The 14822-nt window shown below is 45.1% G+C and overlaps 2 protein-coding genes across 2 annotated transcripts in view; one reads left to right on the top strand and one right to left on the bottom strand.

Moving 5' to 3' along the window:
* Positions 1 to 14809, bottom strand: part of LOC137424779 (uncharacterized) — a 107458-nt gene extending 92649 nt beyond the window's left edge. Inside the window, exons 1-2 of the mRNA XM_078775954.1 lie at positions 14644 to 14809; positions 13953 to 14042 (exon numbers count right to left, since the gene is read on the bottom strand). Coding sequence (XP_078632080.1) covers positions 13953 to 14042; positions 14644 to 14664 — 111 coding nt within the window. The 5' untranslated portion in view covers positions 14665 to 14809. The remainder of the gene's footprint in view (positions 1 to 13952; positions 14043 to 14643) is intronic.
* The window catches only part of LOC137424777 (uncharacterized), a 675237-nt gene that overhangs the window by 494228 nt on the left and 166187 nt on the right, over positions 1 to 14822 (top strand). The window lies entirely within an intron of this gene.

The following is a 14822-nucleotide window of genomic DNA, read 5'->3' as shown; positions in this document are numbered from 1 at the left end:
ATCAGGTTCGTCTGACACTCCCACCATCCATGCAATAAAGTTATATAGACAGGCAGGTACAATTGCTTCTGCGGCATTTGTTGTCAGGTGCTCAGAGGTTGGGGGCCATGGCATATTTGGCTTGATCTCATCTATTGCATTTCTCAATTGTAGCGCAGTGAAGTAGTGTTCTCTAAGGTTATTCTCAGTATACCCAGGTTGCTTTGGTGGGGTTGGTTCAGAGTCGGATGTTTGTTCTGTCTCTGTTGTGTCATCACCTGAACCATGCATGGTTTCTTGCAACACTTTCTTTTCTTCAACCAGCACTTCAGTGGAGATGTCATTAACATACACAAGGTGTCCTTGGCAGCGCATATACGGGGTTAGAAAGCATAGTTGTGGAAATATTTTCATCACTCTTGTCTTGAGAAAGCCACTTTTGTAGTTTGATTCTATTCCGTGTGTTGCTTTGATTTGTTTCATGAACATGTCATTAAGTCGTTTCAGTCTGTAGATTTCCTTGTTGTCTATTATAAGATCCTTGACTGTTGCACCAAATAATGTGTATGCTTCTGAGTAGTTGGAGTTTCCTTGTTGCTCTGCATTAGGTGTTGTTGCTAGCTTGCCTAAATACCGGGTATACTCCTTGTAGCAGCGACCATGGTATTTTACCTCTATCGCAACACAATCGCGGTCTTGAATTTGAAGCAGCAGGTTTGTATTGTTGTTGTCTTTAGCGGCTTGCTGCAGTCTTGGTGCCTCAATTGTTGAGCACCTTGTTAGAGGCTCTTTTCTTCGTCCCCTTTTGCCTGTATTGATTGTTCTCTCTTTCTGACAAAGGATGCATATATTAGGCAACACATATTGGGATCTGGCTGAACATTTGGGCTTGCCTAAGCTGGAGCGTAGAGCACGTTTCTTGACTGGTTGTGGGCCTTTATGCACCTTGTCAATGTTGACGTTGATGTCATTGCATGTTGAAGCTGCAATAAATACACATAAAAGAAAACAATTAAAATTATGTGAGTTTAAAATGTCTAGACCTCAAGTCATGGTTAGCCCGACTAGATTCCCTCCCCCCCCCCCCCCCCCCACCCCTTCCTCAGACTTCCTTTTAAAAATTTATTTGTTTCACCTCGGCCCTACCTCCTTGCATAAATATTGGACAGTTCCTTCAATTCAAAATCGTTCGACTACACACAAAATCATTTTACATATACCTCACAAAAAAAAAAATCTAACTAAGTTTTGAAGCATTGTCATGATTTATTATTCAAGTTATTCAACCTACCAGTATTGGCTGCATTTTCTTCTCTCTTTTTCATGCTGCTTTGCACCCTGCTCACTCGTTGTTTATCGGTAAATCGTGAATAACACACTTGATGAAACGCTGCATCATGCGGTATAGCTATAGCAGGTATTGTTACCATACTGTTGCCACGTTCGCCGAATTCGTCAGCGTGGTTCTTCACGAAATTTCTCGCAATTTCAGCTTGATCACCTTCTAAATTCTGCCACGTAAGAACAAATTGCAAATATCGTGGCCATGTTATATCACTAAAAGGTATTAAACTTGATCTTTTGGCCGGAGAAATGCACATATAACAGCGTTTCTCGCTCCCACCCTCGTCACCGTAGCTGCTACTGGAGGCCGCCATTTTGTTTACTCGCAGCCGGACGCCCAGACATCGTTCGTAGCGCGAATAAGCGCGATCCTCATTGGTCAATACATCGAAATGCGTTCGAGGCTAAACGGAGATTTTGGAAATAAAATTATAAATTTCAACATTATATTACAGACTAACGTACCAGAATCTGACTTGTGAAAAGTCATGAACATTATTTCTTAATTTTTTCTATATTATCATGCCAATTTGATGCCCACCCGATTTTCAGGTCACGAAATGAAATGAAAAATTGGAACACCTGGCAGTCTATTCCTTCCGTCCATGGTACACGGAATCTTGTGGTGAGGCTGTTGCCCTGAAACAACTTGCTTTCGTCTCCTGGAAAGCAAATCCAACGGAAGGAAATCTCATTTCCTTTCACAAAGCCCAAAACAAGTGTGTGTCCACCCTCAGGAGAGCCAGGAAACAATATCTCACCGTTCTCAAGACCGAACTCTCTTATCTGTCTCCCTCTTCCAAATCCTGGTGGCGTCTGGTCAAATCTGTTTCTGGTGTTTGTTCCCCCTCCATCCCCTCCCTCACCTCAAATGGCCACACGGCTGACTCCGCACGTGAAAAAGCTGAATGCCTCAACTCTGTGTTTGCCTCGAAATCTTGTGTCCCAAACCCATCCCTCTCTGTACCCACCGTACCCAGTCGTACCCAACTGCTCCTGGACTCTGTGTCCTTTCCTCCTGACAAGGTGGAAAAGTTTCTGTCAACCCTCGACTCTGATTCTGCAACTGGTCCTGACGGCATCAGCCCACGGGTCCTAAAATCATGTGCTTCCGCTCTTTCACTCCCTCTTTCTGGTCTCTTCACCCTCTCTTTTGCTCAAGGTCATCTGCCATCTGCTTGGAAATCAGCCAACATCACCGCTTTGCACAAAAAAGGTGAAAAAACAGATCCCAGCAACTACAGACCAATCAGCGTTCTCCCAATTATCAGCAAAGTCATGGAATCCATCATTGCTTCAGATATGAAATCTTTCCTCTTCTCCAATGGCTTGATCTCTGATCATCAATTTGGTTTCAGACCTGGTCACTCTACTCTGGACATGCTGCTTCTGCTTTCTCAACAATGGATGGAGGTCCTCAACGCCAAACAGGAAATTAGAGCCGTCTCCCTTGACATTTCACGTGCCTTCGATACGGTCTGGCACCCTGCTCTGCTCACCAAACTCTCCTCCTTTGGTATCCATGGAAATCTCCACGCATGGCTGGCGGACTTCCTCTCTGGTCGTAGTCAACGTGTGGCCCTGAATGGGTTTCTCTCATCTCCTCTTCCTGTTCAGGCTGGAGTTCCTTAAGGTAGTGTTCTGGGCCCTGTGCTTTTTCTGGTCTTCATCAATGATCTCTCTGACTCTCTTGAAAATCCTCTCTATCTCTTTGCTGACGACTCTACTCTCTGTCGCTCCATTCCTCATCCCTCAGATCGGCAGTCTGCAGCCTCCTCACTCTCTGCAGACCTGGACAAAATCACAGACTGGGCAAACAAATGGAACATGTCTTTCAATCCTGATAAATCTCACACTCTCACGATTTCTCTCCGAAAAGACCGACTGGAAAACCCTCCCATCCACTTTCTGAATAATCCTCTCCAAGAAGTTCTGTCACTCAAGCTTTTGGGTCTCACTATTTGCCATGATCTTTCCTGGGAAAACCACATTTCAAATCTGGCCTCCAAAGCCAGTCGCCGACTGGGCATCCTCCGTTGTGCGAAGTCCTTCCTTGGCACACCTGAGCTCCTCACCACATACAAGGCTTTCCTCCGCAGCTCTATGGAATACTGCTCTCCCCTCTGGTCTGGTGCTCCTGCCTCACACCTAGCCCGTCTTCACGCTGTTGAAACCAAAGCGTTCAGAATCATTGGAATCTCCCGCGATGAAGCTAACTCCAAGGGCCTTTCACTCACTCACCGCAGTCAGGTTGGTGGTCTTTCCATCTTCTACCGACTCCTCTCTGGCCTTGCCCCCCCAGCCCTCTCTGGGCTCTGTCCCCCAAATATTCCTACAGGTCACACAAGATCTGCCTGCAACCCTCTTATGGTTAAACTGCCAAAATCAAGACTTTCTGCTCACCTTCACTCCTTCATTCCTCTTTTCTCCCGCCTCTGGAACAAACTCCCTCACTCTCTTCAATCCCACTCCACCCTCCAGGTCTTTAAAACAGCTGTTCACCACCATCTCTTATCTTCCCCCATCCAAAACCGTGATCTTTTCTACCCCCGCTAATTTCGGTCCCCTTGTGTTTTATACTTCTCCCACCTCCCCCCCACCCTTCCCACGCCTCCTGCCCCCAAGCCCTCTCCCTCCCACACTTCTCCCTGCTCTCAAATGTTGTGGTTGTGTGCTTCCCCTTGTCTCCCGCTTCCTCTTTTTGTATATTTTGTTTGTCTGGTTGATTTGTTTGTGAAATAAATGTTCGCTCTTTCACGAGCCTCGATTCAGTATACAAAAAAAAAAGGAAAAAAAAAGCGGATTTCACGATATATGCGTGGAAGGACCAAAGAAGAAGAAGAAGCTGGAAGCTTTTACCTGACGTGATCTCCAAGCAATCTTCAACCCTGCAAAAGTAACTCGATCGAAAACGGCTTAATGTACAAAATAAACGCCGGCTTTATTAAACGGAATGCTGGTAACAAGGAAAACGCGACGCTCAAATAAATAACGTCCTAAATTAGGACGTCCCCACACCAGACTTGCCATCGGAAGAAGGGATAATTTAAATGAAAAGAACTGTGGGCTTAGCTCAACCACTCGGGGTCCGTCTGCTCATCCGGTCCTTTGTGCGCAGTCTGGATGCGGCTCTGTGCTTGGCGGGAAGAAGGCCACCCGGTCGTTGGTGCGAACCTCTCGTTCCGCGCTGCTAGGCCAGCGTACACTGCAGCGGCAAGCCTTGCTTGTACACTCGTCCCTCGCGCGTGAACACAGGGGAGGAGAATCGTCAGCGCTTCACCGTCTGTTGTTGTCCAACCAGCAAGAGTCCAGGGTTAATCAGAAGAACGAGGCCCGGGTGCGAAGAGATCCAAAAACGAGAGGGACAAAATATCGACCAGCCGTGGTTTTATCAACTGTGGTGTCACGTCATCGGTGCTCCCTTCCAATCAGTCCGTTGCCTCTCGACCTCTAGAATGTTCTTCCTACATCAGTCCTTCACCATTGGCCGAGTGCTTTGTGCTCTCCTCCTCATGCCATCGGTCGGTGGCCAATCAGTCCGTTGCTTCCTTCCACCAATCAGCGGGTCGCTTCTTGCTCCACCCTTTCATTGGTCGACTCCTGCCCAATAGCAAGTCCTTCTGGTCATGGCTTTCAGCCTGCCTGTGCGATGTTTTATCGCCATGTTGGCGCAATGCGTGGGCGCTTCCTGCCTGCACTTCCGGTGAGTTTTATTGTGGGGGGGAATTTAATTAGTATGTGTGTGTTTGCTAATAGTGGGCCTTTCCTACTCTACTTGTCTAGTGCATTGCCATAAGGGATGAAGGATAAATCACAAGGTCTCACAAACAGGGGAATTAACATAATCCCTACTCTAGTTAACACAAGGCCATCCTTGTATGACCGCAAATATACGAGCTTAATCCGACATCCGGGCTATACAGGTCCTCTACTTATGTACATCAAAATGGTTCTTCTTCTTCACGACAGTTGGAGCATCATACCTACACAGATCTACCTGATCTATATATCACGCCACCCCAAAATTCATAACAATAATTAAATACTTAACATATGTATACTTAATAATAATAATAATAATAATAATAAAATACCAAAAAAGAACATAAACTCCAAAACAAAAAAAAGAATTAAATACAAAAAAGATAGATAATTATAATAATTGTAATATGAATAGTGATAATAAAATACAAAAAAAATAAGAAACAAAAATACAAAAAAAATAAGAGCCAAGGGACCCAGAACACACAAAAGGCCCTGAAGACCCAAGAGGCCCTGAAGACCGTAAAAGACCCCAAAGACACAAAATACCCCAATGTAGGTTAGGCCAATGAAGCCTTTGTCGCTCCTGTGTGAAGCGGGGCCATCGCCGTAAAATATAAAACACACAGGAAATGGCGCATTGTGCTGAGGCGCGGCGGTGATGGTCATGGTCATTTAACCCTCGACCAGACAAAGATCCCCGGAGGGTTAAACAACACGTAAAGGTCTGTACTGTAGTTGTGTCCTTCATCTAAGTATTCTAATCATAGACTGACATCTGCAAACAGAGTGGACCAATTGCTTAAACCCACTTTGTGCTTTGCACGCAGGGTAAGTCGGTAGGGTAAGCATTCAAATTATTTGTCGGAAATGTATTTTGACGTTTATTACCTCTGCCATCGAAGGTGCACAGAGGTTATGTTTTCACCCCTGTCTGTCTGTATGTCTGTGAGCAGGATATATCTCAAAAGTTATAGATGGATTTGCACGAAATTTGGTGGATTGTTTGGGTGGGTGACAAGGAGGAGTTCATTAGATTTTGATGAAGATCCAGATGGTGTAATAATTTCAGTGATTCTTCACCTGTTTTCTGTTATTTGATTTGAAAGTGGACAGATTGGGTTTGTGCTGAGGGAGAAAAAAGTGATTTCCTGTTTCAAATAATTTTTAGTTTTCTTTGACTGTCAGACAGGCCGAGTGACTCGAAAAAATAATTACCTCCTTCCTCTGCCAATTTCAGAGCCCAAGCAGGGCCGGCGCCAGACTATTTTGCGTCCTAGGCAAGGCCAGCTAATTGCAACCCTCCCACCCCCCAAAAAAATTGGCAACTTCGATTATTAAAAACAGATGTTTTGTAGAAAAAAATAAAAGGCAGAAAACTTGAAACTGCTAAATTTATTTTAAATTGCAAGAATAAGTACCGTAAGATGCCAACAGCACCAATATTAAAGGCGCAATTTCCAATAATATGACAGTGGCCCTGTTACCCCACGCTTTGGGGCAAATGGCCTTTCACTTAAAAAAAATATGGCACTCCATGTGGTTTGCAATGCAAAATAAAGAAAGTGGTCCTTTTCTGAGTGTGTGAATGGAAATTACAGATAAACAAAACAGTTTTTGGTTTGAGCAATAAGTTTTAGATATACAAAATCAAAATTTTAAATAATCAATCTTTGAGTCACTCGTCAACAAAATTTTTAATGTTTTATGGTTCTAGTATATTTTGAGGTGATTCTCACCAAAATTAACCTGTGGAGTTCGATTATGATATCCAATTTTCACGAGCACATCCAGTTTTTGAGAACCAGTATACCATAGGAATACCACTTCATTTGAAATTCACAAACCTCCTGTTGACCCTGAGAAGGTATTCTTACCACCACTTCATTTGAAACTTGGTTTGATGAAAAACTTTGTGAAGGCCATGGATCAAGATGGTGCTGGCTTCCACCACTTGCTAATGAAATTCCAAGGCATTGTATCTGAAGCCAAAGTAAAGGCGGGTGTTTTCAATGGTCCTCAAATTCGTCTTGCACTCACTAATCAGGACTTTGTAACGAGACTATCTGAGCTGGAAAGCGTTGCTTGGGATAGCTTTGTGGCCCTTGCCAACAATTACCTTGGAAATTTTCGAGCACCAAATTATGAAGAGCTTGTGGACAAGATGTTGAAGAGTTACCAGGCGCTCGGTGCTCGAATGTCACTCAAGATACATTTCTTCCATTCTCATCTGGACTTCTTTCCACAAAATCTTGGCGATGTCAGTGATGAACATGGAGAAAGGTTTCACCAGGAAATTGCCATCATGGAGATTCGATATCAAGGCCGATTCAATCCAAACATGATGGGCGACTACTGTTGGACTTTACAGCGTGAAAGTGATTGCTCCGACAAACGCAAAAGTAAAGTTCAGAAGCACTTTTAATGTGATGTAAATAAAAACCTTACGTTCATATTATTTTTTGTGACAATAAATAAACTTATTGAGACTTAATCAAGAAATGAGGCAGAGAGTTAATTATTTGAGGCAGAGTTAAAAAAATAATTATTTCCCTTTCTCCACGTGTGCTGTTGTCCCATCGTGTGCTTCTGTCCACGTGCACTGTCTCACCCCGCCCCCATTATCTCCTTGCCTTCCACCTTTTGCCCTGTTCATGTGACTCGTGGTTGTCCCTCGAGGCCCTCTCCCCATTGGTATGTTTGTGAATATAAGATTGTTCTTCACGGTTCTGGTTAAATATGTTTAAACTTTCCCCTGCAGTGTTTTATTCAGTGGTATATTACAACATGCTGTTTTTCTTCCTATTTAAAAGGCTTTTTTCAATTCCCTCTTCAACTCATTCCACTTCAAAAAAATATTCAATCTCTTACAATTCAATCTCACTCCATGCTCTAAATTTACATTCATTCCACCCCTCCTCCATCGTTCTTAAACGGATTGCTAACTTGAAAATCACAATTTGTTATAAATGTTCGTCTTTCATTAATCATCCACTTTTTAAACTCCCCCCTTGCCCCTCCCCTCCAAATCTCCCCCCTTGCCCCTCCCCTCCTAAACTCCCCCCTTACCCCTCCCCTCCTAAACTCCCTCCTCGTCCCTCCCATTCAAAACTCCCTCCCAACCCCTCCCCTTCAAATCTCCCCCTTACCACCCCTCTCCAATTCTCCCCCTCCCCCTCCTCCTCAAAGCTGCCTCCTCCCCCCTCCTCCTCAAAGCTGCTTCCTCCCCACTTCCTCTCCCTTCTATCTCATACCTCCACCTCCCCCAACCTTCTACTTTCCTCTGCCCCCCCCCCCCCCTCAAACAACCCCACACTGTGCCTCATCCCATCACCATCAAACCATTTGTCCTCCTCATCCTTCCCTTTCTTGTAACTCTTCTATAATCTCTGACACACTATCAACTGCTCTCCCTACCTCCCCTCTCATCCTTCATCTGACCCTACCCCTCCCCTGTCCTGCACCCGATGCTCCCCCTCTCTCCTCATTAACGGTATGGACCTCAAACATCCGGGGCCTTCGCTCAAACCTGATTGATCTCTCCATTCAGGTTGCTTCTGACAATCCAGACTTGATCTGCTCAACAGAAACTTTCCTCCTTCAAGATGTCTCTGATTCCTTAATATCTCTTCCTGGTTACTTCCTCCTTCCTCCTCCGGTATGATAGACCTGAGCCTCGTCCTGGTAGTGGGGTGGCTATCTTTATCAAAATCTCTCTTCCTCACTCTCCTTGCACTGCCCTCTCTCCACCTCACCCTCAGGAGTACATCTGGCTATGGCTTCCTCTCCGCTCCCACCTTTTGTTCATATGTGTTCTGTACCGTTCTCTAAACAGTGATGACTTTATTTACATTTTGCTGTCGGACAACATGGACCAACTTCTATCAACTCATCCAAACTCTCTCTTCGTCATATGTGGCGACTTCAACTGTCATCATGCCAGCTGGCTGGGTATGGGTTCCTCTCTCACCAGCCATGGCACCTCAGCAAAGGAATTCTTGGACTCATTGGGACTGACACAATCTGTCAAATTCCCGACCCAGATCTCAGTCAATGGAGTATCTTCTCTTCTAGACTTGGTTATGACAAACTTCCGTGCAAATGTCTGCTGCTCTTTTTCTGTTCCAATCGGTTCTTGTGATCATGTGCTTGTTAAAGTGGACATCTCTCTGGCCATTCTCAGAGAGCTTCCTCAGCGTCGACGAGTCTGGCATTTCACTCAGGCCGACGGGCACGGGCTGCAAGCAGCCATCAATCATCTGGACTGGTCTCCCATCTCGACTGTCTCCGACATCAATTCTTCCTGGGAATTCTTCCAAAGCAAACTGCTCTCTCTCATGCACAGATTTATCCCATCTCGTCTTCAGTTGTCTTAACCTTCCTCACGTCCATGGTACACTGAATCTTGTGGTGAAGCAGTCGCCCTGAAACAACTTGCCTTTGCCTCTTGGAAGGCAAATCCAACTGAAGGCAATCTCAGTTCCTTCCACCAAGCTCGGAACAAGTATGTGTCTACCCTCAGGAGTGCCAGGAAGCACTATGTCTCCACACTCAAGATTGAACTGTCAAACCTGCCTCCTTCCTCCAAATCCTGGTGGTGTTTGTTCCCCCTCCATCCCCTCCCTCACCTCAAATGGCTGCACAGTTGACACCGCACGTGACAAAGCCGAATGCCTCAACTCTGTGTTTGCCTCAAAATCTTGTGTCCCAAACCCATCTCTCTCTGTTCCCAACTTACCCAGTCGAACCCAACTGCTCCTGGACTCTGTGTCCTTCTCTCCTGACAAGGTGGAGAAGTTTTTGTTAAACCTCGACTCTGATTCTGAAACTGGACCAGACGGCATCAGCCCACGGGTCATAAAATCCTGCTCTGCCGCTCTATCTCACCCTATCTCTGTTCTTTCCACCCTCTCTTTTGCTCAACGTCATCTGCCAGCATCTTGGAAATCAGCAAACATTACAGCTTTACACAAAGAAGGTGCAAAAACAGATCCTTGCAACTACAGACCAATCAGCCTGCTCCCAATTATCAGCAAAGTTATGGAATCCATCATTGCTTCGGATATCAAATCCTTCCTCTTCTCCAATGGCTTGATCTCTGATCATCAATTTGGATTCAGACCAGGTCATTCTACTCTGGACATGCTGCTTCTGCTGTCTCAACAATGGATGGAGGTCCTCAATGCCAAACAGGAAATCAGAGCTGTCTCCCTTGACATATCACGTGCCTTCGATACGGTCCGGCACCCAGCTATGCTCACCAAACTCTCCTCCTATGGCATCCATGGAAATCTTTACTCATGGCTTGCGGAATTCCTCTCTGGTCGTAGGCAGCGTGTGGCCCTGAATGGATTTCTCTCATCTCCCCTGCCTGTTCTGGCTGGAGTTCCCCAAGGTAGTGTTCTGGGCCCTGTGCTATTTCTGGTCTTCATCAATGATCTCTCTGACTCGCTGGAAAGTCCTCTCTATCTCTTTGCTGATGACTCCACTATCTGCCGCTCCATTCCTCATCCCTCAGATCGGCAGTCTGCAGCCTCCTCACTCTCTGCAGACCTGGACAAAATCACAGACTGGTCAAACAAGTGGAACATGTCTTTCAATCCTGACAAATCTCACACTCTCACTATGTCTCTCCAAAAAGCCCGACTGGAAAACCCTCCCATCTACCTTCTCAACTATCCTCTCCAAGAAGTTCTGTCGCTCAAGGTTTTGGGTCTCACTATCTGCCATGATCTTTCTTGAGAAAACCACATTTCCAAGCTGGCCTCCAAAGCCAGTCGCCGACTGGGCATCCTGCGTCGTGCGAAGTCCTTCCTTGGCACACCTGAGCTCCGAACCACATACAAGGATTTCATGCACAGCTCAATGGAATACTGTTCCCCCCTCTGAGCTGGTGGTCCTGCCTCACACCTAGCTCGTCTTCACGCTGTTGAAAGCAAAGCATTCAGAATCATTGGAATCTCCCGCGATGAAGCTAACTCCAAGGGCCTCTCACTCAGTCACCGCAGGCAGGTTGGTGGTCTTTCCGTCTTCTACCGACTCCTCTCTGGCATTGCCCCCCCAGCTCTCTCTGGGCTCTGTCCCGCAAATATTCCTACAGGTCGCACAAGATCTGCCTGCAACCCTCTTATGGTTAAACTGCCAAAATCAAGACTCTCTGCTCACCTTCACTCCTTCATTCCTCTTTTCTCCCACCTCTGGAACAAACTCCCTCACTCTCTTCAATCCCACTCCACCCTCCAGGTCTTTAAAACAGCTGTTCACCACCATCTCTTATCTTCCCCCATCCAAAACCTTGATCTTTTCTATCCCCGATAATTTCACCCCAATTCCACTTTTTGAAATACCAACTTCTGTCCTGGAAGTCCTTGGTGTCCTTGTGTTTTATACTTCTCCCACCCCCCCCACCCCCCCTTCCCACGCCTCCTCCCCCCAAGCCCTCACTCTCCCACACATCTCCCTGCTCTTAAATGTTGTGTGCTCTCAAGTGTTTGCGTGCTTCCCATTCTCTTGTCTTCCGCTCCCTCTTTTTGGGTATTTTGTTTGTCTGGTTGATTTGTTTGTGAAGTAAATGTCAGCTCTTTCACGAGCCTCGATTCAGTATACAAAAAAAATAAAAATGAATGTTTCCCCCCTGTGCTGTCTTTCCCTCGCGGTCCCCCTGTACTGTGTTCCTGGATGTCTTTTTGTTGAATGTGTTTTAATGAATGTTTCCCCCTGTGCTGTCTTTCCCTCGCGGTCCCCCTGTACTGTGTTCCTGGATGTCTTTTTGTTGAATGTGTTTTAATGAATGTTTCCCCCTGTGCTGTCTTTCCCTCGCGGTCCCCCTGTGCTGTGTTCCTGGATGTCTTTTTGTTGAATGTGTTTTAATGAATGTTTCCCCCTGTACTGTCTTTCCCTCGCGGTCCCCCTGTACTGTGTTCATGGATGTCTTTTTGTTGAATGTGTTTTGATGAATGTTTCCCCCTGTGCTGTCTTTCCCTCGCGGTCCCCCTGTACTGTGTTCCTGGATGTCTTTTTGTTGAATGTGTTTTAATGAATGTTTCCCCCTGTGCTGTCTTTCCCTCGCGGTCCCCCTGTGCTGTGTTCCTGGATGTCTTTTTGTTGAATGTGTTTTAATGAATGTTTCCCCCTGTACTGTCTTTCCCTCGCGGTCCCCCTGTACTGTGTTGATGGATGTCTTTTTGTTGAATGTGTTTTAATGAATGTTTCCCCCTGTACTGTCTTTCCCTCGCGGTCCCCCTGTGCTGTGTCCCTGGATGTCTTTTTGTTGAATGTGTTTTAATGAATGTTTCCCGCTGTACTGTCTTTCCCTCGCGGTCCCCCTGTGCTGTGTTCATGGATGTCTTTTTGTTGAATGTGTTTTAATGAATGTTTCCCCCTGTACTGTCTTTCCCTCGCGGTCCCCCTGTACTGTGTTCCTGGATGTCTTTTTGTTGAATGTGTTTTAATGAATGTTTCCCCCTGTACTGTCTTTCCCTCGCGGTCCCCCTGTGCTGTGTTCCTGGATGTCTTTTTGTTGAATGTGTTTGAATGAATGTTTCCCCCTGTACTGTCTTTCCCTCGCGGTCCCCCTGTACTGTGTTCCTGGATGTCTTTTTGTTGAATGTGTTTTAATGAATGTTTCCCCCTGTACTGTCTTTCCCTCGCGGTCACCCTGTACTGTGTTCCTGGATGTCTTTTTGTTGAATGTGTTTTAATGAATGTTTCCCCCTGTACTGTCTTTCCCTCGCGGTCCCCTTGTACTGTGTTCCTGGATGTCTTTTTGTTGAATGTGTTTGAATGAATGTTTCCCCCTGTACTGTCTTTCCGTCGCGGTCCCCCTGTGCTGTGTTCCTGGATGTCTTTTTGTTGAATGTGTTTTAATGAATGTTTCCCCCTGTACTGTCTTTCCCTCGCGGTCCCCCTGTGCTGTGTTCCTGGATGTCTTTTTGTTGAATGTGTTTTAATGAATGTTTCCCCCTGTACTGTCTTTCCGTCGCGGTCCCCCTGTGCTGTGTTCCTGGATGTCTTTTTGTTGAATGTGTTTTAATGAATGTTCCCCCCTGTACTGTCTTTCCGTCGCGGTCCCCCTGTGCTGTGTTCCTGGATGTCTTTTTGTTGAATGTGTTTTAATGAATGTTTCCCCCTGTACTGTCTTTCCCTCGTGGTCCCCCTGTGCTGTCTTTCCCTCGTGGTTGTCAGCTCTTTCACGAGCCTCGATTCAGTATAAAAAAAAAAAAAAAAAAAAAGACTCCATTTTGGGCTTCTTGAGGGTGCTTTGTTACAAATGTGAAATGAAGGAAAAACTTCAAATCTCGGATTTATTTCGAATAAATAGGAAGAAGAAGCTTGTACGATTTACAAAGCTCCATGGCACATCATGATGAGTCGAGAAACATTTCTAGGCCAGAACCAATCCTAAAAAGATCATCACTCCAATGCAGAACACTCGATTGAAGATGCAGACATTTGTAATTTTCTAGAGTGCTGGCGATGCCTCACATCTTCTTTGCAAAACACACCGTGGAATCTTTAGCGCCCACTAGTGGTGGCAGATGGGTATAACAGCTCAACGACCTTCCGATGAACGGTGCACAAATTGATGGCTCATTCTTCATGCGAAACACCAAGGAGACATTTCATATTTGGAGCAAGATTCGAATTTGGGGCTTCGACAGCTGCAAGCTATTTTGCCAGCCCATTGTGTTTTGACAATAATTGACTTCAATTTCACATTTACAAGAAACAATATATAAAGGATACAATTAAACAAACATCAAAAAATAATTGATAAAAAAATAGAAGCATCTGTAAAAAACAAAAGTAATTTTTTTTTTTAAGTCACAAGACCTCATTTTACAAGATAAAAAATTGAAGATCCTTACCTGACCCTCCATTATAGTCCAAGCCCCTGGATTGCTGTCGTTCCCCCTGATCCAGTTGTGAATAGCGAGAGCTGGCTGGTCCCAGTTTATCTACGATAAGATGAAAGACAACCGGAAGGTCGAAGCACTCGTAAATTTTCTTCTTTCCCCGTTTTAGTTCCTTCTACATGTTTTACGACCATTTCTCCCCTTTTTCAGAGGGATGGTCGATTCCTCTTTGGGATCTATATCCATTATATCAGTTTAGTGCAACCCCAAACATTCAATATCGGCTTTATTGATATTTTCAATCAATGCCTCACATTTTTAGAAATAGGCCGGGCGTGGAAGGCGATTGGTTACACCTGAGCTAATTTACAATTGCTATTATAAGGGGGGTGGACACTTATCCAACCAAGAAAATATAGTTTTGTATTTTTAATTAATTTTCTGAAATTTGTATAATTTGTTTTTCACTTGGAAGTTGTGGTTACGATGTGTAAATAAAGATGGAAAATGTCTGATTTAATACAATTTAATTCCAGGCTATAAGGCACCAAAAGGTGAAAAATTTGAAATGGGTTGTAGACTTTCTACAAGTATCGTTTTTGGAACTTCCAAACTACAAACAGTTTTTTCTCACTGATATTATCCATCGAGCGTTGTTATATTTTTTTCTCCCTTATCCTTGTATAATCTTGATATTGGTTACCTTGGCAAGCTCTTTCTTCATGATTGGCTCATATGAAGCTCCCTCTTCCGGCTGGATGATTCGAGGAGCGTCACCAGAATTGATCAACTGCACCGCCTCCACCTGCCGTCGTACATCTGCACTTGGCTCTCCGCACACAATATATTGAACCCCTTTCCCAGCAGAAAGTAACAGCAAAC

This window comes from Myxine glutinosa, chromosome 4 (genome assembly GCF_964187855.1).
Source record: "Myxine glutinosa chromosome 4, kmMyxGlut1.1, whole genome shotgun sequence".
NCBI classification, from domain to species: Eukaryota; Metazoa; Chordata; class Myxini; order Myxiniformes; family Myxinidae; genus Myxine; species Myxine glutinosa.
This window is presented reverse-complemented; position numbering and strand designations above follow the sequence as displayed.